This window comes from Megalobrama amblycephala, linkage group LG3 (assembly GCF_018812025.1).
Source record: "Megalobrama amblycephala isolate DHTTF-2021 linkage group LG3, ASM1881202v1, whole genome shotgun sequence".
In the NCBI taxonomy this organism is placed as follows: domain Eukaryota; kingdom Metazoa; phylum Chordata; class Actinopteri; order Cypriniformes; family Xenocyprididae; genus Megalobrama; species Megalobrama amblycephala.
The window spans coordinates 39,427,803-39,452,168 of NC_063046.1; the positions used below are offsets into that span (position 1 = coordinate 39,427,803).

The window sequence follows — 24,366 nt, forward strand, 5'->3', positions numbered from 1 at the left end:
TGCCCACAGAAACAATCCCTTCCTCAGACTTTTAAAGAATCTCCTTAAATTCCCCATGTATTTTTTTGGGGGGGGGCCTAGTACCCGTTCCGGTACCTGTGGGTGGGGAACTCCTGGGCGGGGGTTCTGAAGCGCCAGAGCCCACCAGGGCACCTGACCCTCCATGGCAGCCCGCTGCACCTGACCCTCCATGGCAGCCCGCTGCACCTGACCCTCCATGGCAGCCCGCTGCACCTGACCCTCCATGGCAGCCCGCTGCACCTGACCCTCCATGGCAGCCCGCTGCACCAGACCCGCCATGGCAGCCCGCTGCACCTGACCCTCCATGGCAGCCCGCTGCACCAGACCCGCCATGGCTGCCCACGGCTCCCGACCCGCCATGGCTGCCCACGGCTCCAGACCCGCCATGGCTGCCCACGGCTCCAGACCCGCCATGGTTCATGGATCCGCCCTGCAGACCTCCGTTCCTGTCCGCTCCTCTCCCTGCACCTGCATGAGGTCTCCAGGGCGCCCGCCCCCGCTCCCGGTGTCTGCATCTACGGCGCGAGGTCGCGCCTACCGGGAGGGGGGAGTACTGTTACAGATCCCTTGTCTTCCTGGACTCCATTTCCCAGTATCCTCCTGTTTCGTCACCTGCACTCACTTCCCTCGTCAGCTCCTCATCATCACTGATCACCTGCACCTGGACTCTATCATCTGCACTCCCTTTATAATGCACTCACTCCCTGCACTCCTTGTCCGTTCTCTGTTGTGTTATGTTGTAGTTGGTGTATGTTTGGTTCTCCTGCCTGTTGTCTATTAAAGAAGAGTATATGTATTGTGGAAATCCGCATCTGCCTCATCTCTCTACCAGCAACCTTAACAGAAACATGCATAGGCTCTAAAATATATCATATATATATTCCAGCATAGTAGTAGTTCACATATACAGTTAAAAATGTATGATTGTGTGTTTCTGTATGTGTCTGTGTGTGTGTTTTTGTGTGTCCCTGTGTGTGTGGGGTGTTGGAATGTGGATCTGGTCAGTCTCTGGGGGGGGGTGCTCCTTTTGAAGTCACCAAAGTGAGGAAGTTGCACTTTCTGTTTATCCTCGCAGGTCCACAAAAGTGTCGAGTGGGCTCATCTTTGGCAGACCTATTCAGAGCCACGATGAGGTTTTACAACCCAGTCCAGCATGCTAAAAGCGTTCTGAACATTCCAAAGTTTATTGATTATCCTGATACGTGTGCATACGCTACAGATTCCCCCTTTCGGCCAACGAAGTTCCTGTGCGGACTTCGTTGGACGGTAACCAAGTTCGATGGCACATGGATCCGGATGGTCACGCAGCAGGTGGTTCCTACTGGTCCTTGAGGGAGGGCAGATAAGCACTTGTTCATGGACTCTTGCATGCCTTTGATCCCTTGGGATAGGATGAAGGCCAGGCCCAGGGCGAGTGTGTACTTGATTGCCATGGAGAAGCGACGGACTGTGTTGGCAGCAGTCCAAGCTTGGGCTTTAGGTGAGCTGGTCAGGACAGGCAGTGCTTGGAGGGCTGCATCGATGGGAGTACTGTCACTTAGCTGGGACCCCCCTTTGTCAATCCTCAGTTCCAGTCCTGGATCTAAGGTGTGATGGTGATTCCTGGAGGAGGATGGGATTTCCAGTTCTGACTGGTCCTCTTTGCTTGGGAGACAGTACACTGCCAGATGGCTGCGATGAAGGATGGAACCCAGGGGTACCTGGATCCACTTACTTGGATTGGGCAGGTTGACACGAGTGGCGGTGCTGTGCTGATTGTATGTTAGGGTGGCAGCATGAGTGGGGGTGTGGATGAGCAGTTGGTCACCCACAATCTCGGCTTGTGCTCTGCTGACTGGGGTGCGAGGCTTGGCCTCGGCAGGGCAGCGTGTGTTGCTGGTCATAAGCTGCAACCGGCCCATTCCTTCAGTGTGGTTTCTGAGGAAGAGCTGGTTTGGGCAGAAGTACTGCAAGTCTTTGGTGAAACCACACCTGCGAAAGTGGGGAGCCAGGCACAGCCGTGGGTTGCTGTTGTGGTGGGCTACCACATCTGAGGTGTGTTTCTTGGCATGGGTGTTACATTGCCACCACCTGATATTGACCTTGTCTTTGGGTCTGGAGATGTTATCTCGTTCACCGCTGGGTAGATTGAGAAGGACAGCCAACTCATTCTGCTCAGGGTCGACGTGCAGTAGGATGGCAGCACCCAGGGAGTCAGTGAGGTGGGCTGGAACAGTCTTGGTGGGTCTGCCAGTAGCAAAGTCCAGCACACTTTGTGCAGGATACTGAGGGATCCTATTCATAGCCACTCTGTCCATAGAGAAGCTAACTTCTCGCAGCAGGTCTGTCATCAGAGCTATGACCAGCTGATTTTGGGCAAAGTCATTTGGGAAGGCTGTAAACAGTTGCTTCATTGAGTTTGCCGTTTGGATCAGCAGGAAGCTGTGATTGCAGAGAACCACCACAATACCTTTCCGGGATTTGCAGGTGATTTGCAGGGTTTGGCTCTGTGTTGCGAGTGGTTCTCTCAGTTGTAGGCGGAGCTTGCTGCAATGCTGATGAGGGGAGCAGGCTGTGATGAGACTCGAGTCTCCTGGTTGGTGCAGGTGCAACGGCAGTGGCACCTGCCGTGCCGTCAGTAGTTCCGTGGGGAACACCTGAGTTGACTCCTGTATGGTGTCTGTGATGGCCACGAGCATCAGAGGAGGTTTTACAGTCCAGTCTTTCTGGTCGACTGACCGTGGAAACGTGACTCCTCGGTTTTGCAGTGGAGCTCTGTGATTTGCGTTTGCAGTTTGGACTTGACAGCAAGCCTGACATTCTCTGACATACTCTGCCACATCTTTCTGCATGCTGGGCCAGTACGCCACTTGTTTCAAAGTCTCATAACTAGTTCTGGTGCCATGGTGTTTGGCACATGGTGTGTCGTGGGTGTATATCCGTTCACCCCCCTTTTGGCCCTGTGGCAGTACAAGCTTTGGCGCTGTGAGGACATCAGGGACATACTTTAGAAAGTTTATTCCCACACGCAGCATGTGGTCGGCCTCATGCAGTCGTTTGCGGCTAGGGGCCGCCGTGGGACCAGATGCCGTGAACGGGAGGTTGGAGGGGTCTGAGTGGTGGTAGAAAACATTTCGAATGGAAATGTTGGAAAGTTTGGTTGTCAGTGGCAGTGGCAGTAAGGTGGGAAATGTTGCAGGAACAGTCCGCTGGCTGCGGGTTGTTGTTGCCACACTAAGGGTGGGTGAATGGGGTGGGTGTGACCATAGCTTGTTATGCAGGGTGCCAGTCTTGGCAAGGGCATTAGTTTGGTCGTTCACGCCTTTGTCACGCCCTGGTTGCTTTAAGCGTCTTTTCACCTTTTCCCCGTAAGCGATCGTGTTGTGTGCTTGGGTGAGGTGATCATGTGTCTGGAACATGTGTTGATGTGTCACCGGCATGTTGTGTTCAGTTTTGAAACCAGTCTGTTTCCAGCTCGGAAGATGGCATGTGAAACAAGGTCTGGCATAGTGTGAGTCTGTGCACATGAGTTCTCTGATGTTATGAGCTGAGGAGACGTGAAGGGTTTTGAGGGTAGCTGCTGCTTCACCATACTGACATGACTGGGGACCCCACCTGCTGTTCTGTGGTTGGCAGGGTTGGTTTCTTAACCATCGTACCCCTGCATTTGCCTGTGGGATGCCCTTATGGATGTAGAAACGTCCATCACCGTAGGCCGTGGGCATTCCTTGGCACGCATTCTCTTTGAGGTACCTGTGACAGGTTGGTTGCTGTTGTTGGGGTACCATTATCTCAAGTGTCAATGCTGGTGTGCTGTTATAGCCGTTTTGGCAGGCAGCTGAATCTCTGCTCTGTGCAGACTTGTGCTTTCTGGCACGTTGTGGCAGTGGCACTTGCTGGTTCAGCTTCCTGAAGTCGCTGGTGGGTCGCCACTTGTTGTCTGGCTTGACAATGGACCAGGTAGGGACTGAATAGGTGCTGTTGCATGGGCAGATAACACCTTTTCCTTCTGTTGAATGAACAAACTCCTGCACTGGTTCATGTGGGGCAATGTGACCTTCGTACTGCCTGATGAAGGTGGGAGGAGCATTTGGGTGTGTTGCACTATGCACTGTGTGAAGTTTAGTGAGACCACAGCATAAAAGGTCTTTGTCAAATGTCACTTTGAATTTGTGCAAGACGTTTCTGAGTCTTTGACAGTCTGCGTCATTCTTTAGGGCACTTGCATCTTTCTGGATCTGTTGGCCTTTAGGCTCAAACCTTGGGAATGGCTCTGTTGTTGTGGTGTTAGCTGTCAGGTTGGCTGTCAGAGGTGCAGCGCCTTTTTGAGTTTCACAGGCAGGCTGGTCAGAGACTGTGGGTACTGCAATGTGTTTGTCCTCCATCAGCTCCATTCTGCGCACCTGTGCTGTGGGTACCAGTTTGATGGGAGTGATGGAGATGCTCTTCAAGGATGCTGTGAACCTTGCGTTGTCTGAGCTTCCTTCTGGGACCATTGCAGCTGGTATTAAGTTAATGACCGTTAACCTGAGTTCAAAGTCATAGGGGCCGTGGTCCGTTATCCATTCTAGGGCTTTGGGAATGCTGATGTCTGTGACCATGCATTCGTTGAGCCAACTGTGAACTACGTAGGGTGACACTTCAGTTAGCAGTGTGGCTTTTAGAGTGAGTCCAAGTTCCACGCCTTCAGGTGAGAGTGTGAAGGAGCCCAGCGTGTGGCTTAGGGTTTGACCACATTGCCTGTTGAGCCAAACAGCACCCCCTTTTGTGTAAAGTGGTACTACAGTTTCCTGTGTGTGGAGCCAAACAGCACCCCCTTTGGTGTAAGGTGGTACTACAGTTTCCTGTATGTGGATCAGGATGCAGACCTCTTGGGTGGTCTGGCCTGACAGGAAGTTGGCAGTGTTGACAGGAACAACAGGAAGCTGTACAGTCATTGGGGCCCACAACAACTCATTTGCATTGTCCGTATGAGCATTAGAGTGCATCAGGAGGTCTGGACGGACCAGGAAGTGATGGGTTAAATGCCGGTTGTTCCATTTGAAGTTCACAACACAGGTGTCCTTGACGGTCATCATGGTTGACAGACGAAAGTCCAATGGGAAGCGTGTTTGCATGTTGACAAATGGGAGGTCGTCCTTCAATGAGAGCACTTAACATGTGGCTGAAGGCTGAGTTGTCTGCCCACAGTGTGAGAATGTCTGTTACATCATTCAGCTGTGAGTCTGTCGTGACCTTGGAGCAGAAGTTACAGTCTATGGTTTGAAGTGCGGGGTAGCGAACTTGAACTGTGCTCTGAGACGGTGTAGCATATGCACATGTATCAGGACAATCAATAAACTTTGGAGTTTTCAGAATGCTTTTAACCTGATGAACTGTGTTCGTTAATCACTAAGTCGGCTCCGACCAGTCTGCAAAGATGAGCCCATTTGACACTTTTGTGGCCTGGGCGAGGTAAGACAGTGGAAGTCCAATTTCCTAGCTTTTGGTGACATCAAAGGATCAACCCCCGGTTGTGGGCAAGAAACTCAGCGCCAGAGACTGACCAGACAAATTCCACACACACACCACAGGGACACACACACACACACACACACACATAACACAAACATGCCTAGAGATGGTATGTACAGTTATTTCTCAAGATATGACTGTGCCAAAGTGTACCCGCTATATTTTAAGTGCATATGCATGCTTCCTAGTGTTTAGATTTTAGAGTTTAAATGACTGTAGCCATTCTAGTTTCATTCCTATTAATGTAATTTTGTCTGTAAACCATAACTTCTTCTACATGTTTCGTTTATATCTGTCAAGTCTAGATTCTTTTGAAAGCTGTTCATCTGATTTATTCCATAATGTATGTCACACTGCTGACAAATGCATTGTACTATTTTTAATAGTACTTCGAAGGAAAATGAACACTTTGGAATCCAACCTGATGTAAATCATGCAAATGAGTTTGCGTGAAGACAAAAACAAAGGGAAAGCTTTCCCGCCAACTTTGCACCCATGTTATTGGCTACCCCACCTCAAGGAGGTGTGTCGGCTTATCTGTCATAAAAGCAAAGACGCACAATTCCGGCTCTCTCTCCCGGTTCTCTCCCGATTGTCTCACGAGCATCTCGTGCACGTTTTTCCCGGACCTCTCCGGTGACCACGCGCTGCCATCGCGCTGCTCGCGCTCAGCTTCGGGACCGCCATCTTCCAGCGAAACTCACTCTCAAGTCCTCAGTTCAAACCTTCCCGCGGAACGGAGGAAGCCAACGAACTGCACCAGCGCTAACCTGAAATTCGACACACGCAACCAATGCAAGTATACTGCCGTTTCTCAATCTTAGATGATGAAACTGATTTCCGTGCTGGCTTAGGACTGGTTGTGAGTTTGCTACTTGCCTTCTCTCTTTCCTTCTCTACTTCTACTTCTTGTACATAGGTGTGTATTCCTCTGTATATATTTAGATGTATAACCTCTGTATTCGTAGTTTGCATATATTAAAACGTTATTCATGCTCGATTGTTCTGTTTGTTCTTTCAGCTGAAAACCCAAGTCACTTTAACGTTTCGATCGATCGCTTTATGCTTTAGAGGAAGTTATTTTCATGGCCAGAAAATAACTCTGTTTATAATATTCTGTGAGGGACTTAGTTTGCTGGACAAACGAACAGTTTCTCTAAATAATTATTAAACCAGAACTAATCATATATGTAATTGATTATAATTCGTTGTAATTGATTCACAATATATGTTTAATTCCCCGTTGGGTCGATATATGAATCATAATTTATTCATAACCTTATGAATTATTATATTCATATTTCATCCATAAATTGATTAATAACTGTACGAACCGCTACATTCGTTATATATATTTATTTGGTGGAGAATTAAGAGCAACGTTTTAAACTTGGTTTTTGTGTATGAGCAATCCAGAATAATTTTGTGTGATTTTGATGTGTGTATGCGCGCTTTGATCAGTGAGATGTACGCATTTTCACTTTGAAGGAACGTTAACAAGCTGCTATTGTGTACACAGTAGTCAGTCGTTAAACCGTGAAATAAACTGCAGTCCATTAATATTCAGACTTGTATGCGAAAAGGCGACAAATTTTCTGCAATACAGCTAATATTAATTTCCGCTTGAATAAACGAGTTGAGTCGTATTCAGCGTGTTTTGAGATCGTGCGGCAAGATTCCCACTAAATCTCTTGAAAGGCCTTTATATTTACCCGCTATTAAATCTGAATCGTTTGTGTCGTCCAAAAATTCACAATAGCCGGTTTGCTCCTGGGTTGCGTCGTTTGGCCTAGCTACCCAAACCACATGACCCCCCTTACAAATCTAATCGGAGAGCAGTTCATCGATTGGTGTGTAAAATTGTGGAGCCATTCACGCCTGATCCAGCGTGAACTGTAACAGCGGCGAACCCCGCAAAAGTTACATATTCGCGTGCATTAAAGTTTGCACCAAAGGGACTGATTCCCAGAGTTGTGTACCCGTGAGTAAAACGGTACATATATATTTATGAAAGAATCCGCTGAGGTTCTAGTTGCAATCGTGACCGTGCAGTTAAAACAGCGTAAGGGTCAGAACCCAACGAGCGCTTGTGTTTATATCACGAATTAAAGAAAGGGGATGCAGTAACTCTGACCCGACGCCAGAGGGCAGTCTGCTCAGTGTAGCACCCCTCCCTACTTATTGGTTGTGTGGACTCATTGACGCCACCGCGTGGACGTTCTGAGTTAAAGCCGCTCCATACTTTGAACTGAAATTATATCCAAATTATCTTTGCTTCTCTATACTGCGGGGAGTTGTAAAAGTAATTTGCTTTTGGTGGTTATGCTTTCCAATCGTTATTGGAATGGGTTTTACTGATTTAAATTTAATTTAAACACGTTTAAATTTTTAATTTAAATTAACTTTCCCTTCCAACAAGAGAAGTCACTTTCTGAGAGTGCGCCCCCTGGTGGACACTGCCAGATAAGTCAATTCTCTTTTCCTTGCATTCTTTTCCTGTATTCACAGATCTACTCTATTTTATTTTATTTAGTTTATTTATTTTATTTTTATTCTACTTTGTTTTATTTCATCTATTCCCTTTTTGTCTTTTCTCTCTCTTTCTCTCAAGTTACTTTCTTTAGTTTTTACTTTGGAAATTCATTCCCTTTTATTACTTAATGTTTTATTTTATTCACTCTTAGCCCTGTGTCCTGTTTGTTATTGCTTAAGTAATAACATTCACGCACACCCAAGCCTCCCTTATTTCATACACTTATTTTAAATTTAATTAAATAACATTTAATTGAATTTTAAAATTAAGTAGTGTCAATCAGTTGGCATTTTGCTCATAAAAGAAGCAATTCTCTTCAAGGAAACTTACAAATAGGGAAGGCTTTCTCCTTTCTTTTTCCCGTTCTGTTATTCTATGCACTCATTTAAATTTAAATTGAACAAGATTTCCATTCAAATTTGAATCAAGTGCATCTGAGTTATCCTCGTTGCTTTCTCTTTTCCCATTCTGCTATTCTGGCGCACTCGTTTAATGCAAACTTTGAATCAAGTGCATCTGAACTATTTTGTTTTTCTCTTTACCCCCTTTTGCTCATTTCAGTTCTAGTTTAACTAGTTCATTCTGACTGTCATTGTAGGCTCATTTTCTTTCGTCATACACACTTAATTATTTAAATTTGGTTTAAACAAGATTTAAACTGAGATTTAAATTTACAATTAAGCTGTGTTTGGGTGACCACTTGTGTATTTGCAGATAAGGCCCTTTACCGCCTGGTGGTGAGCTGACGGTTGCTCCAGTGAGTTCCAGTGAGTGGAACTGCCTAGCCTAGCGTGTCTTACACTAACCGTGTGTGACATCGTGGACATTCTGACCTCGTATCACGTGGACATTCTGACCTCGTATCACGGGCAACACGCAAGGACATCGGCGAGTTGTGTATCAGGTACAGGGAGGCAACGAGACCCAAAGTGACAACAAACGGCAATTTTGTTTAATTTCCCTGCTCAGGCTCCAGTCTGCACGACAGAACCGCCCGTTTGGAGTAACTGCCCGTAAAGGGGACAGACTCTGGGTTCAGGGAAAACTCAATTTTGACTGGTCACTCGGGCCGTTGGCGCAAATACCTTGCCGAAGTGCGCAATTGTGCTGATGTTCCCTGTTTGAGAGGTTGCACCGTGTTACAAAGGGGACAGGTGACCACGGACACCGCAGTGGAGTGTTTGAACGTCGAGGAAAGGTTGCCTGCCATTGAGTTCTTGTCTGAGCACCCACAATTCACCCAGGCCTAAATTAGTGACATACAGTCACTTCACCTAATTGAAAGCCACAGAATATTACATATTCTTTGATTATTCAGGTGCGGGCCAACCCTTATACTCTTGAGCCATACCATCCCTCTAGGTTTTATGACACAACAGTGCACTCGCCTGACACTGTCATAAACCCAGCTGGAATAGGAAGTTTAAGTTTCACTTCTCCCCTCTAGCCCTTCTGTTTTAGTTTATTGCTATTCTATTTTTATTCCTATCTATTTGTCTACTGCTCTATTTCTCATTTAATTGCATCCTGTTCTATTCTGTTCTGTTTTGCTTCTATACTGTGTTTGTTTCTTTCAGTTCATGTAAAAGCAGAGCCTGTGAGAGCCATCACGGAAAACTGAGTAATAGATAGACGACCGAGCAGCGAGAGTCATCAAAGGACTCTTAGGGCTACCGCCTGTCAAATTCTTTGTTTAAATCCGGCACTCACCCACACAAATTGACCCGCGTGGTCCTTTTGGCTATTGACAATTAAGTGTCTAGCCTACATTCCACTAACTGTCTGCACCAGTTAACTGGAACCAAACCAAAGAATTATATAATCATGCATTATTATAAGTCGTTAGTTCTGCGCGTGCTTGCATTGGTTCTGTTTGTGCTGTCTTTCTCTCGCCAACAGCAAGCTAACGTGTTCAGAGCAGCCAGCCCCAGCACCCACGGGGACCGACTCAAGACCTGGTTGGGCTCCCTGACCAGCACGTTCCTGCCCAACGACCGCTGTGGATCCCCAGCACCCAAGCAACGAGCAGCTGGACGACAACCTGAAACGACTGATGGCCCACGATCCGACGCCGAGCTACAAAGAATGGGCGAAAGTCATCCGAGCCATCGCCCACAACCTCAAGCTCCAGGCGGAGGATGCCCGGCGGAATCAGGCCCAGATTCATCGTCACCACGATCAGCGACTCGTCGAGACCCAGGACCAGCGTTGGACAGCGGATGAATCCAAACCTGAGCTACAGGAGGAGCTGCAAAGACTTCAAAAAGCCCTTGCAGAGCTCCACCTGGAGGTGGAGCGTAGAGAACTGACTGAAAAACTCCAACACAGCGAAGCTCCCCTAGCCAAAGCAGAGACTAAGCCGAAAGACAGACACACCAAATCCCTGACCTGTGAAAATCATCTCAAACAGGCCCAGAAAGGAGTTATGGCTCCGAAACAACAAAGAGACTATGTGAATGAACTTGACACTGGTTACAGAGAACTGAAAAGTGGCATGGGAGGGGAAACACACATCACAGAGTTTCCCCTAACCAGTCAAGAAGCCCTAATTCCAAATGGGGTTAAAAGTCCACTGCCCAAAACGTCCAGCGGCCAAGGAAACTTTGCCGGGAGCTGTCACATCCAACTGCCAGCACCTGCGACAGGCTCTGATCCAAAAGCTTTCCTGACCCTGCATCAGATCAAGGGCTCCCTGCTGCCATGGACCTAAAACGGGGCAGACTGAAAAACCCATACACTTGCTACAGCCGACTGCAAATGGCCTACTTCAGAGCACGTGGTCAGCCAGCAATGGAGGAAGATTTCATCTTCAACACTCTGCTTTCTCCGAGAGCTGCACCCTGCGGTGAGTGATCATCTGGCAGCCTTGGCCTGCTCACGCAGCATGTCTACTTCAGCAGCTGCGAGAAACTTGGTCGAACGAAGCTCAAGCCAAGCAGAGACACTGCGTCCTGAAAGGGACTGTAGAAAATCCAAACCAGTTATCACAGGCTCCGATCACTGCCCAGAAACCTGTCCTTACCTTTTTGAAAGACTGAGAAATGAAGCTGAAAGACAAAATCAGACTCTCAAGTCACAAAGATGTGAGCTGAATGTGCAGTCGCACAGTCCAAATGAGGTCCATCTTGAACACACAGCTCCCACGCACCACACCATTGGTCGAGTGAGCCTGGTACCTCCTGTGTGCGTAGCGCAAATGGACACGTTTCTCTGTTTCACCCACAAAGACCTGCTAGACTGTTTTGAGCCCTTATTGAATGCCAGACCGCTGAAAATCTGGGCTCAAGTGTGTGAACTTCTGCCTTCCCAGTCACCCAGACCACCTGAGCCAGACGGTCAGGTCACAGAGGTCGCAGGGAAATCTCCCAGCTAACCGCGGGAACCCCGTCTCAGAGCACAGTTCAAGTTCGCTACCCGGCGTACTTCAACTCACCATAGACTGTAACTCCCTCTGCTCCAAGGTCCACGACAGACTCACAGCTGAATGATGTAACTACAACAGACATTATTCTCACACTGTGGGCAGACAACTCAGCCTTCAGCCACACGCTGTTAAGTGCTCTCAGTGAAGGGACACCGGACCTCCCATTTGTCAACATGCAAACACGCTTTCCCACTTGGACTTTCGTCTGTCCAACCATGATGACTGTCAAGGCCATCCTGTGTTGTTGAACTTCAAATGGAACCAACCGGCATTTAACCCATCACTTCCTGGTCCGTTCCAGACCTCCTGATGCACTCTAATGCTCATACGGACAATGCAAATGAGTTGTTGTGGGCCCCAATGACTGTACAGCTTCCTGTTGTTCCTGTCAACACTGCCAACTTCCTGTCAGGCCAGACCACCCAACAGGTCTGCATCCTGATCAACATACAGGAACCTGTAGTACCACCTTACACCAAAGGGGGTGCTATTTGGATCAACATACAGGAAATTGTAGTACCACCTTACACCAAAGGGGGTGCTGTTTGGCTCCACACACAGGAAACTGTAGTACCACTTTACACCAAAGGGGGTGCTGTTTGGCTCAACAGGCAATGTGGTCAAACCCTAAGCCACATGCTGGGCTCCTTCACACTTTCACCTGAAGGCGTGGAACTTGGACTCACTCTAAAAGCCACACTGCTAACTGAAGTGTCACCCTACGTAGTTCACAGGTTGGCTCAACGAATGCATGGTCGCAGACATCAGCATTCCCAAAGCCTACCATCTAGACTGGATAGTGGACCACGGCCTCTATGACTTTAAACTCAGGTTAACAGTCATTAACTTAATACCAGCTGCCATGGTCCCAGAAGGAAGCTTAAGCAACACAAGTTTCACAGGCATCCTTCAAGAGCATCTCCATCACTCCCATCAAACTGGTACCCACAGACACAGGTGCGCAGAACGGAGCTGATGGAGGACAAACACCTTGCAGTACCCACAGTCTCTGACCAGCCTGCCTGTGAAACTCAAAAAGGCGCTGCACCTCTGACAGCCAACCTGACAGCTAACACCACAACAACAGAGCCATTCCCAAGGTTTGAGCCTAAAGGCCAACAGATCCAGAAAGATGCAAGTGCCCTAAAGAATGACGCAGACTGTCAAAGACTCAGAAACATCTTGAACAAATTCAAAGTGACATTTGACAAAGACTTTTTAGGCTGTGGTCCCACTAAACTTCACACAGTGCATAGTGCAACACACCCAAATGCTCCTCCCACCTTCATCAGGCAGTACGAAGGTCACATCGCCCCACATGTACCAGTGCAGGAAACTATTCGTTCATTCATGGAAGGAAAAGGTGTTAGCTGCCCATGCAACAGCACCTATTCAGTCCCCATCTGGTCCATTGTCAAACCAGACAGCAAGTGGCGACCCACCATCGACTTCAGGATGTCAAACCAGCAAGTGCCACTGCCACGACGTGCCAGAAAGCACAAGTCTGCACAGAGCGGAGATTCAGCTGCCTGCCAAAACTGCTATAACAGCACACCAGCGTTGACACTTGTGATACTGGTACCCCAACAACAGCGACCAGCCTGTCACAGATACCTCAAAGAGAATGCGTGCCAAGGAATGCCCACGGCCTACGTCAATGGACGTTTCTACACCCATAAGGGCATCCCACAGGCAAATGCAGGGGTACGATGGTTAAGAAACCAACCCTGCCAACCACAGAACAGCAGGTGGGGTCCCCAGTCATGTCAGTATGGTGAAGCAGCAGCTACCCTCAAAACCCTTCACAGTCTCCTCAGCTCATAACATCAGAGGAACTCATGTGCACAGACTCACACTTTGCCAGACCTTGTTTCACATGCCATCTTCTGGGCTGGAAACAAACTGGTTTCAAGACTGAATGCAACAAGCAGGTGAAACATCAACACATGTTCCAGACACGTGATCACCTCACCCAAGCACACGACATGATCGTTTACTGGGGAAAAGGTGAAAAGATGCTTGAAAGCAACCAGGGTGTGACAAAGGTGGGAACGACCAAACTAATGCCCTTGCCAAGACTGGCACACCTGCATAACAAGCTATGGTCACACCCACCCCATTCACCCACCCTTAGTGTGGCAACAACAACCCGCAGCCAGCGGACTGTTCCTGCAACATTTCCCACCTTACTGCCACTGCCACTGACAACCAAACTTGCCAACACTTCCATGCGAAATGCTTTGTACCACCACTCATACCCCTCCAACCTCCCGTTCACGGCATCTGGTCCCACGACGGCCCCTGGCCACAAACAACTACATGAGACCAACCACATGCTGCGTGTGGGAGTGAACTTTCTAAAATATGTCCCTGATGCCCTCACAGCGCCAAAGCTTGTACTGCCACAGGGCCAAAAGGGGGGTGAACTGATATACACCCACGACACACCATGTGCCAAAAACCATGGTACCAGAACCACGGACGAGACATTAAAACAAGTGGCGCACTGGCCCAACATGCAGCAAGATGTGGCAGAGCGCGCCAGAGGATGTCAAGTTTGCCGTCACGTCCAGACTGCAAACGCAAAGCACCGAGCTCCACTGCAAAACCGAGGAGTCACGTTTCCACGGTCAGTCGACCAGAAAGACTGGACTGTAAAACCTCCTCTGATGCTCATGGCCATCACAGACACCATACAGGAGTCAACTCAGGTGTTCCCCACAGAACTACTGATGGCACGGCAGGTGCCACTGCCGCTGCACCTGTACCAACCAGGAGGCTCGGGTGTCATCCCAGCCTACCCCACTCATCAGCATCGCAACAAGCTCCGCCTACAGCTGAGAGAACCACTCGCAACACAGAGCCAAACCCTGCAAATCACCTGCAAATCCCGGAAAGGTATTGTGATGGTTCTCTGTAATCACAGTTTCCTGCTGATCCAAACGGCGAACTCAAGGAAGCAACTGTTTACAGTCCTCCAGAATGACTTTGCCCAAAATCAGCTGGTTATAGCTCTGTTGACAGACCTGCTGCGAGAAATTAGCTTCTCTATGGACAGAGTGGCTATGAATAGGATCCCTCAGTATCCTACACAAAGTGTGCTGGACTTTGCTACTGGCAGACCCACCAAGACTGTTCCAGCCCACCTCACTGACTCCCTGGGTGCTGCCATCCTACTGCACGTCGACCCTGAGCAGAATGAGTTGGCTGTCCTTCTCAATCTACCCAGCGGTGAACGAGATAACCTCTCCAGACCCAAAGACAAGGTCAATATCAGGTGGTGGCAATGTAACACCCATGCCAAGAAACACACCTCAGATGTGGTAGCCCACCACAACAGCAACCCACGGCTGTGCCTGGCTCCCCACTTTCGCAGGTGTGGTTTCACCAAAGACTTGCAGTACTTCTGCCCAAACCAGCTCTTCCTCAGAAACCACACTGAAGGAATGGGCCGGTTGCAGCTTATGACCAGCAACACACGCTGCCCTGCCGAGGCCAAGCCTCGCACCCCAGTCAGCAGAGCACAAGCCGAGATTGTGGGTGATCGACTGCTCGTCCACACCCCCACTCATGCTGCCATCCTAATCTACAAGCAGCACAACACCGCCACTCGTGTCGGCCTGCCCATTCCAAGTAAGAGGATCCAGGTACCCCTGAGTCCCATCCTTCATCGCAGCCATCTGGCAGTGCACTGTCTCTCAAGCAAAGAGGACCAGTCAGAACTGGAAATCCCAGCTTCCTCCAGGGATCACCATCACACCTTAGATCCAGGAATGGAACTGAGGATTGACAAAGGGGGGTCCCAGCTAAGTGACAGTACTCCTATTGATGCAGCCCTCCAAGCACTCTCACGACTGCCTGTCCTGCCCAGCTCACCTAAAGCCCAAGCTTGGACTGCTGTCAGCACAGTCCGTCGCTTCTCCATGGCAATCAAGTACACACTCGCCCTGGGCTTGGCCTTCATCCTATCCCAAGGGATCAAAGGGATGCAAGAGTCCATGAACAAGTGCTTATCGGCCCTCCCTCAAGGACCAGTAGGAACCACCTGCTGCGTGACCATCCGGATCCATGTGCCGTCGAACTTGGTTACCGTCCAACGAAGTCCGCACGGGGACTTCGTTGGCCGAAGGGGGGTCTGTAGCATATGCACACGTATCAGGATAATCAATAAACTTGGGAATGTTCAGAACGCTTTTAGCATGCTGGACTGGGTTGTAAAACCATCTCGACTCTGAATAGTCTGCCATAAGATGAGCCCACTTGACACTTTTGTGGACAAGCGATGGTAAACAGTAAAGTCCAACTTCCTCTCTTTGGTGACTTCAAAAGGAGCACCCCCCCCAGAGACTGACCAGATCCACATTCCAACACCCCACACGCACAGGGACACACAAAAACACACACACAGACACACACAGAAACACACAATCATACATTTTGAACTGTATTTGTAAACTACCACTATGCTGAAATATATATTTCATATATTTTAGGGCCTATGCATGTTTCCTAGTGTTTAAATGAGTGTATTTGTGCTAGTGTGCATTTTAATAGTGGAATTCTGTCTGTAAACCATAACTTCTTGTCTATGCCTTTATGATCTGTCGAGTTTGGTCTCTCCGTAAAGCTCCGGACACGAGCTATTTACTGAGATATGTCACACCGCTGACAAATGCATTTTTCTATGTGTTTAATGATACTGTGAAGAACACACTCCATTTGGAGATCTGAACTGATAGTCATAAATCATGCAGATTAAGTCGTGAGGCCAAGCAAAGGAAAAGCTTTCCCGCCAACTTTGCACCCATGTTATTGGCTACCCCACCTCAAGGAGGTGTGTCGGCTTATCTGTCATAAAAGCAAAGACGCACAATTCCGGCTCTCTCTCCCGGCTCTCCCCGATTGTCTCACGAGCCTCTCGTGCACGTTTTTCCCGGACATCTCCGGTGACCACGCGCTGCCATCGCGCTCAGCTTCGGGACCGCCATCTTCCAGCGAAACTCACTCTCAAGTCCTCAGTTCGAACCTTCCCGCGGAACGGAGGAAGCCAACGAACTGCACCAGCGCTAACCTGAAATTCGACACACGCAACCAATGCAAGTATACTGCCGTTTCTCAATCTTAGATGATGAAACTGATTTCCGTGCTGGCCTAGGACTGGTTGTGAGTTTGCTACTTGCCTTCTCTCTTTCCTTCTCTACTTCTACTCTTGTACATAGGTTGTATATATATATATGTGTATTCTCTGTATATATTTTAGATGTATAACCTCTGTATTCGTAGTTTGCATTTATTAAAACGTTATTCACGCTCGATTGTTCTGTTTGTTCTTTCAGCTGAAAACCAAGTCACTTTAACGTTTTTCGATCGCTTTATGCTTTAGAGGAAGTTATTTTCATGGCCAGAAAATAACTCTGTTTATAATATTCTGTGAGGGACTTAGTTTGCTGGACAAACGAACAGTTTCTCTAAATAATTATTAAACCAGAACTAATCATATATGTAATTGATTATAATTCGTTGTAATCAATTCACAATATATGTTTAATTCCCCGTTGGGTCGATATATGAATCATAATTTATTCATAACCTTATGAATTATTATATTCATATTTCATCCATAAATTGATTAATAACTGTACGAACCGCTACATTCGTTACAACGGGGTTCCCGCGGTTAGCTGGGAGATTTCCCGCGACCTCTGTGACCTGACCGTCTGGCTCAGGTGGTCTGGGTGACTGGGAAGGCAGAAGTTCACACACTTGAGCCCAGATTTTCAGCGGTCTGGCGTTCAATAAGGGCTCAAAACAGTCTAGCGGGTCTTTGTGGGTGAAACAGAGAAACGTGTCCATTTGCGCTACGCACACAGGAGGTACTGGGCTCACTTGACCAATGGTGTGGTGCGTGGGAGCTGTGTGTTCAAGGTGGACCTCATTTGGACTGTGCGACTGCACATTCAGCTCACATCTTTGTGACTTGAGAGTCTGATTTTGGCTTTCAGCTTCATTTCTCAGTCTTTCAACAAGGTAAGGACAGGTTTCTGGGCAGTGATCAGAGACTGTGTAACTGGTTTGATTTTCTACAGTCTTTTCAGGAGCAGTGTTCTGCTTGGAGTGAGCTTCATCGACTAAGTTTTGCAGCTGCTGAGTAGACATACTGCGTGAGCAGGCCAAGGCTGCCAGATGATCACTCACCGCAGGGTGCAGTTCTCGGAGAAACAGAGTGTTGAAGATGAAATCTTCCTCCATTGTTGGCTGACCACGTGCTCTGAAGTAGGCCATTTGCAGTCGGCTGTAGCAAGTGTATGGGTTTTTCAGTCTGCCCCGTTTTGGGTCCATGGCAGCAGGGAGCCCTTGATCTGATGCAGGGTCAGAAAGATTTTGGATCAGAGCCTGTCGCAGGTGTTGGCAGTTGGATGTGACAGCTGCTGGCAAAGTTTCTTGGCCGCTGGACGTTTTGGGCAGTGGACTTTTAACCCCATTTGGAATTAGGGCTTCTTGACTGGTTAGGGGAAACTCTATGTTGTGTGTTTCCCCTCCCATGCCACTTTTCAGCTCTCTGTAACCAGTGTCAAGTTCATTCACATAGTCTCTTTGTTGTTTCGGAGCCATAACTCCTTTCTGGGCCTGTTTAAGATGATTTTCACAGGTCAGGGATTTAGTGTGTCTGTCTTTCAGCTTAGTCTCTGCTTTGGCTAGGGGAGCTTCGCTGTGTTGGAGTTTTCCAGTCAGTTTTCTACGCTCCACCTCCATGTGGAGTTCTGCAAGGGCTTTTTGAAGTCTTTGCAGCTCCTCCTGCAGCTCGGGTTTGGATTCGTCCGCTGTCCAACGCTGGTCTTGGGTCTCGACGAGTCACTGATCGTGGTGACCATGAATCTGGGCCTGATTCCTCCGGGCATCCTCCGCCTGGAGCTTGAGGTTGTGGGCGATGGCTCGGATGACTTTCGCCCATTCTTTGTAGCTCGGCGTTGGATCGTGGGCCATTAGTCGATTCAGGTCGTCGTCCAGCTGCTCGTTGCTTAGGTGCTGGGGATCCACAGCGTCGTTGGGCAGGATCGTGCTGGTCAGGGAGCCCAACCCGGTCTTGAGTCCGTCCCCATGGGTGCTGGGGCTGGCTGCTCTGAATACGTTAGCTTGCTGTTGGCGAGAGAAAGACAGCACAAACAGAACCAATGCAAGCACGCGCAGGGCTAACGACTTATAATAATGCATGATTCTATAATTCTTTGGTTTTGTTCCAGTTAACTGGTGCAGACAGTTAATGGAATGTAGGCTAGACACTTAATTGTCGATAGCCAAAAGGACCACGCGGGTCAATTTGTGTGGGTGAGTGCCGGATTTAAACAAAGAATTTGACAGGCGGTAGCCCTAAGAGTCCTTTGATGGCTCTCGCTGCTCGGTCGTCTATCTATTACTCAGTTTTCCGTGATGGCTCTCACAGGCTCTGCTTTTACATGAACTGAAAGAAACAAACACAGTAGAAAAGCAAAACAGAACAGAACAGGATGGATGCAGTTAAATGAAATAGACCGGTAAACAAATAGAGAGGATAAAACAATAAAATAAAACGGAAGGGCTAGAGGGGAGAAGTGAACTTAAACTTCCTATTCCAGCTGGGTTTATGACGGTGTCAGGCGAGTGCACTGTTGCGTCATAAAACCTAGAGGGATGGTATTGATCGAGAGCATAAGGGTTGGCCCGCACCTGAGTAATTGAAGAATATGTAATATTCTGTGGCTTTCAATTAGGTAAAGTGACTGTATGTCACTAATTTATGCCTTGGTGAATCGTGGGTGCTCAGATAAGAACTCAGTGGCAGGCAACCTTTCCTCGACGTTCAAACACACGGTGTCCGTGGCCACCTGTCCCCTTTGTAACACGGTGCAACCTCTCAAACAGGGAACATCAGCACAATTGCGCACATCGGCAAGGTATTTGCGCCAATGGCCCGAGTGACCAGTCAAAATTGAGTTTTCCCTGAACTCAGAGTCTGTCCCCTTTACGTTACTCCAAACGGGCGGTTCTGTCGTGCAGAAGCCTGAGCAGGGAAATTAAACAAAATCGCCGTTTGTTGTCACCCCGGGTCTCGTTGCCTCCCTGTACCTGATACACAACTCGCTGATGTCCTTGCGTGTTGCCCGTGATACAAGGTCAGAGTGTCTCCGATTCACACACAGTCAGGTAAACCCGCCAGGCTAGGCAGTTCCACTCACTGGAACTCACTGGAGCAACCATGAGCTCACCACAGGGCGCTAAAGGGCCTTATCTGCAAGTGCACAAACAGTCAGGTAAACACGACTTAATTGTAAATTTAAATCTCAATTTAAATCTTGTTTAAATAGAATTTAAATAATTAAGTGTGTAGGATAAAAGAGTAGGGGTCTAAAATGAACTAGCTAGAAGCAGAACAAAAGTAAAAATAAAATAAACAAAAACAAATCAGATGCACTTGATTCAAATTTGAATTAAACTCTGTTCAATTAAATTTAAATGAGTGCATAGAATAACAGAATGGGAGAAAGAAAGGAGAAAACCTTCCCTATTTGCAGATTCCCTAAAGAGAATTGCTTGTTGATGAGCAAAATGCCAACTGATTGACACTACTTAATTTTAAAATTCAATTAAATGTTATTTAATTAAATTCAAAATAAGTGTATGAAATAGGGGAGGCTTGGGTGTGCGTGAATGTTATTGCCAGCCAATAACAAACAGGACCCAGAACTAAGAGTGAATAAAATAAAACATTAAGTAATAAAAGGGAATGAATTTCCAAAGTAAAAATAAAGAAATAACTTGAGAGGAAGAGAGAGAAAAGACAAAAAGGGAATAGATGAAATAAAATAAAGTAGAATAAAATAAACTAAAATAAAATAAGAGTAGATCGGTGAACACAGGGAAAGAATTCAAGGAAAAGAGAATTGACTTATCTGGTAGTGTCCACCAGGGGGCGCACTCTCAGAAAGTGAATTCCCTTGTTGGAAGGGAAACTTAATTTAAATTAAAGATTTAAACGTGTTTAAATTAAATTTAAATCAGTAAACCACATTCCAACAACGATTGGAAAGCATAGCCACCAAAAGCAAATTACTTTTACAACTCCCCGCAGTATAGAGAAGCAAAAGATAATTTGGGGATAATTTCAGTTCAAAGTATGGAGCGGCTTTAACTCAGAACGTCCACGCGGTGGCGTCACTGAGTCCACACAACCAATAAGTAGGGAGGGGTGGCACACCTGAGCAGACTGCCCTCTGGCGTCTGGTCAGAGTTACTGCATCCCCTTTCTTTAATTCGTGATATAAAAACGAGCGCTTTGTGGGGTTCTGACCCTTACGCTGTTTTAACACTCTGAGGTCTAAAAACGCGCCGGCGCGTTTTGCAGTTTTTTTTTCACATTGCAGCAAAACAGACTTAAAATACTCCGTCATTTTTTATCATAGAGACATAAGTAATATATCAAATGAAACTATAGAATGTCTTCTTTTTTTTGTGTACACTCACAATCAAAATAAAACTTTGTGCTTTTTAAAAATAAATAAAATATACAAGGTGTGCTGTCCTGCCATCTCCGTCTCTGCAAACATCATTCTAAAAGGTCACTAAAAGTAACTAAAATAGACGGCTTATACATGCTACATGGACATGAGAGATATGTCTTTGCAAAGCTTTAAGTGTCTACTTTTAAACGAAACAAATAAATTCTAAAAAAAATATTCTCCCTTTATGTAATCAGTATAAAAGTAAAGAGAGGTACTGTTTCTCCTGTCTTACCTAATTATCTTTAATGTGTGCCCGCCCACGCGCAGAGCGCTCTATTCATAAGATAATGTGCTGAGGCGATCTATGCAAACTGTAAACGCCCCTAACAGCGTCTTAAAAAGCATCACTACTCAGGTGAGCAGCCTCTTCAGATGGTCCTGGACAGTGAGGAAGAGTTCACTTTTTCCTCGGAAGAAGAACACGACTCTGACGATGAACGTCTGCATTTTGAAGAGCGACTTGATCCAGCTGAAGATACAGTTTCTGATGAGTAAGTGATTTAGTTTTACTTAAATTATTTGACGTGTTTTTTCTATATAAGCGTACATATATATTTGTCTTATATTTACATCTAGGCCTATCTATATAACTCTATATAACTTTATCTCATAAAAATGCTTATAAATAGAATGCTTTTCTGTTGATATTCGACTTGTTATTAATATGCATAGATACGTTGGATACACGCGTTAGATCGATTAACTGCATGCAGTTGAATAGCATATTATGATAGACGTGAATGTGCTAAAATATGCTTGGTTGTGAAATGCGCGAACGTGTTGCTATTCACTAAAAGTGCTAACTGATATAGCAGACTGTAACGTTTACACATTCGCACACTTTGTCCGGTAATGGCCAATTGACAGACATATACAGCATGCTTGTATACCTGTTAATTTCCTGTCAGTTATGCATAGCTAATGGTATGAGAGTAGTATCTTATATGCTAATAATAACAACAGTTTTTTTGTTTTGTTTTAGAAATGTGGATCCATCACTCTCGCATTCACCTGCAATTCTCACTAAGAGGGCACACAGCAACACAGGCGATAATGAGAAAGAGTAAGTACACGTTTACCCACTATATGTGCAAACTGATATAGCAGACTGTAACGTTTACACATTCGCACACTTTGTCCGGTAATGGCCAGTTGACAGACATATACAGCATGCTTGTATACCTGTTACTTTCCTGTCCGTTATGCATAGGTAATGGTATGAGAGTAGTATCTTATATGCTAATAATAACAGTTTTTTTGTTTTGTTTTAGAAATGTGGATCCATCACTCTCACATTCACCTGCAATTCCCACTAAGAGGGCACCCAGCAACACAGGCGATAATGAGAAAGAGTAAGTACATGTTCACCCACTATATGGTAGGCCTATGTACACTACCGTTCAAAAGTTTGGGATCACTAAGATTTTTTATGTTTTTAAAATAAGTTTCATCTGCTCACCAAGGCTACATTTATTCAATTAAAAATACAGTAAAAACAGTAATATTGTGAAATATTATTCCAATTTAAAATAACTGTGTACTATTTAGTCTACAGTGTCACATGATCCTTCAGAAATCATTCTAATATGAGGATTTGCTACTCAAGAGACATTTATTGTTTACAATTGTTCAGAAATGTTTCTTGAGCTGCAAATCATCATATTAGAATGATTTCTGAAGGATCATGTGACACTGAAGACTGGAGTAACGATGGTGAATATTCAGCTTTGACATCACAAGAATAAATGACTTTGTGAAATATATTTAAATAGTACACAGTTATTTTAAATTGGAATAATATTTCACAATATTCCTGTTTTTACTGTATTTTTAATTAAATAAATGTAGCCTTGGTGAGCAGACGAAACGTATTTTAAAAACATTAAAAATCTTAGTGATCCCAAACTTTTGAACGGTACTGTATGTATATATGTGTCTGTATGGCTTTCTTTCTTATGTGTGCACAATATTAGCATTAGTGCTTGGTAATGTTAATATATACAATAATAAACATTATATTAGTATTAGTTATTGATGATGCAAATAGTATAGCTCCTTGTGTAATAACCATCTCACTGTTTTTTTTTTTTCTCCAGCTATAGCCCTAATGAGAGTGCTCCAAAACCCCTTGCAAAAAAGGCCAAGAAAAACATTCAGACAAGCAACAGGCATTCAGCTCTGTCATGGAAAACAGATAATGACACTGACATGGTTCCACAGACTCTGAGATTCCTACCTGCACGGGAACCTGGACCACAGCTGCGTCCTGCTGATGAACACACTCCTAAGAGTCTCTTCAAAATGTTCAAAATGCAAGGAATAATGCCACCGCTGGTCGTCGGAACTGCATGCTTTGCAAAGTACAGCTTGGTAAAAGGCAAGACACACCTTGGAAATGCCAGGCATGTGACATTTACTTGTGTCTTCAGTTGAAAAGGAACTGTTTTCAAAAATGGCACACAGATGTGTGACTGTTCAGATTCTCTGTTCACCACCTCTCACTGACCATTGGGCTGCAAAGATTATCTATATGTGATCAAGCAGGTTATGTATAGGGTGTAAAAGTGGGCTTTTTTTATAAACCTTACCTTTATTTGCCTGTATACACAAAATGTGCCTTTGACCCTAGTTTATATGTGGATTATATTGTTAACTTTATTTTAAATAAAAAAGAAAAAAAACAATGGTATGTCTTGTCTTTGCATTTTCTTAGTTGACTCAGTCACATTCCTGACTGAATGGCTCATTATGCGGCTCATTAGGGGCAGGGTCTTAATCTCCCCAGGTGTAAATCACTTCATTATTCATGAAGAGTCACACCTCTTCGCATATGGCCTAGCTAAACAAAAAGTGTCTTAGAAATTTAAAATCAATACAATGTTTTATGTGTCAGAGTAGGGAGGATCATTTCCACATCATTTTGAAGCAAAAACTCTACACTAAAATATACAATTCTCAAAAGTCTTGTGAAAAAACATTTAGTATGCATTTTGAGGTATTGTTTCAGTTACTTTTTTTTTTTGTTTTTTCAATAACCACGCATAAACATTATTCCTTTAAAAACACAAACATGTACATACATGTTCCTCACATATTATGGTAGCCTAGTTTGTGCTGAATACAGTGTAATGACACTTTTGTCATTAATATGTTTATAATCAACTGATAAAAGCACAAATGTCAGAGCATGTCAAAACTTCTCCAGGGCCCAAAATCAGCCTCAGACTCCAGAGGGTTAACTGCACGGTCACGATTACAACTATAGAACCTCAGCGGATTCTTTCATAAATATATGTGTACCATTTTACTCACGGGTACACAACTCTGGGAATCAGTCCCTTTGGTGCAAACTTTAATGC

General features: G+C 45.9%; 1 protein-coding gene across 1 annotated transcript; it reads left to right on the plus strand.

The window, feature by feature from the left end:
* The first annotated feature begins 21,009 nt into the window (after nucleotides 1-21,009).
* LOC125263997 lies at nucleotides 21,010-23,691 on the plus strand. The gene is made up of 4 exons (XM_048183266.1): nucleotides 21,010-21,498; nucleotides 21,990-22,070; nucleotides 22,279-22,359; nucleotides 23,104-23,691. The coding sequence occupies exons 1-4, from the start codon at nucleotides 21,380-21,382 to the stop codon at nucleotides 23,438-23,440; spliced, it is 618 nt and encodes a 205-aa protein (XP_048039223.1). The 5' UTR covers nucleotides 21,010-21,379; the 3' UTR covers nucleotides 23,441-23,691.
* The last annotated feature ends 675 nt before the right edge of the window (nucleotides 23,692-24,366 follow it).

What these genes read in the sequence shown, in the direction of transcription:
- LOC125263997 (XM_048183266.1), top strand. Translation starts at nt 21,380, where the DNA reads ATGGTCCTGGACAGTGAGGAAGAGTTCACTTTTTCCTCGGAAGAAGAA. An exon ending in ACAGGCGATAATGAGAAAGA is followed by an intron (nt 22,071 to 22,278) that starts GTAAGTACACGT and finishes GTTTTGTTTTAG; the next exon opens with AAATGTGGATCCATCACTCT. An exon ending in ACAGGCGATAATGAGAAAGA is followed by an intron (nt 22,360 to 23,103) that starts GTAAGTACATGT and finishes TTTTTTCTCCAG; the next exon opens with CTATAGCCCTAATGAGAGTG.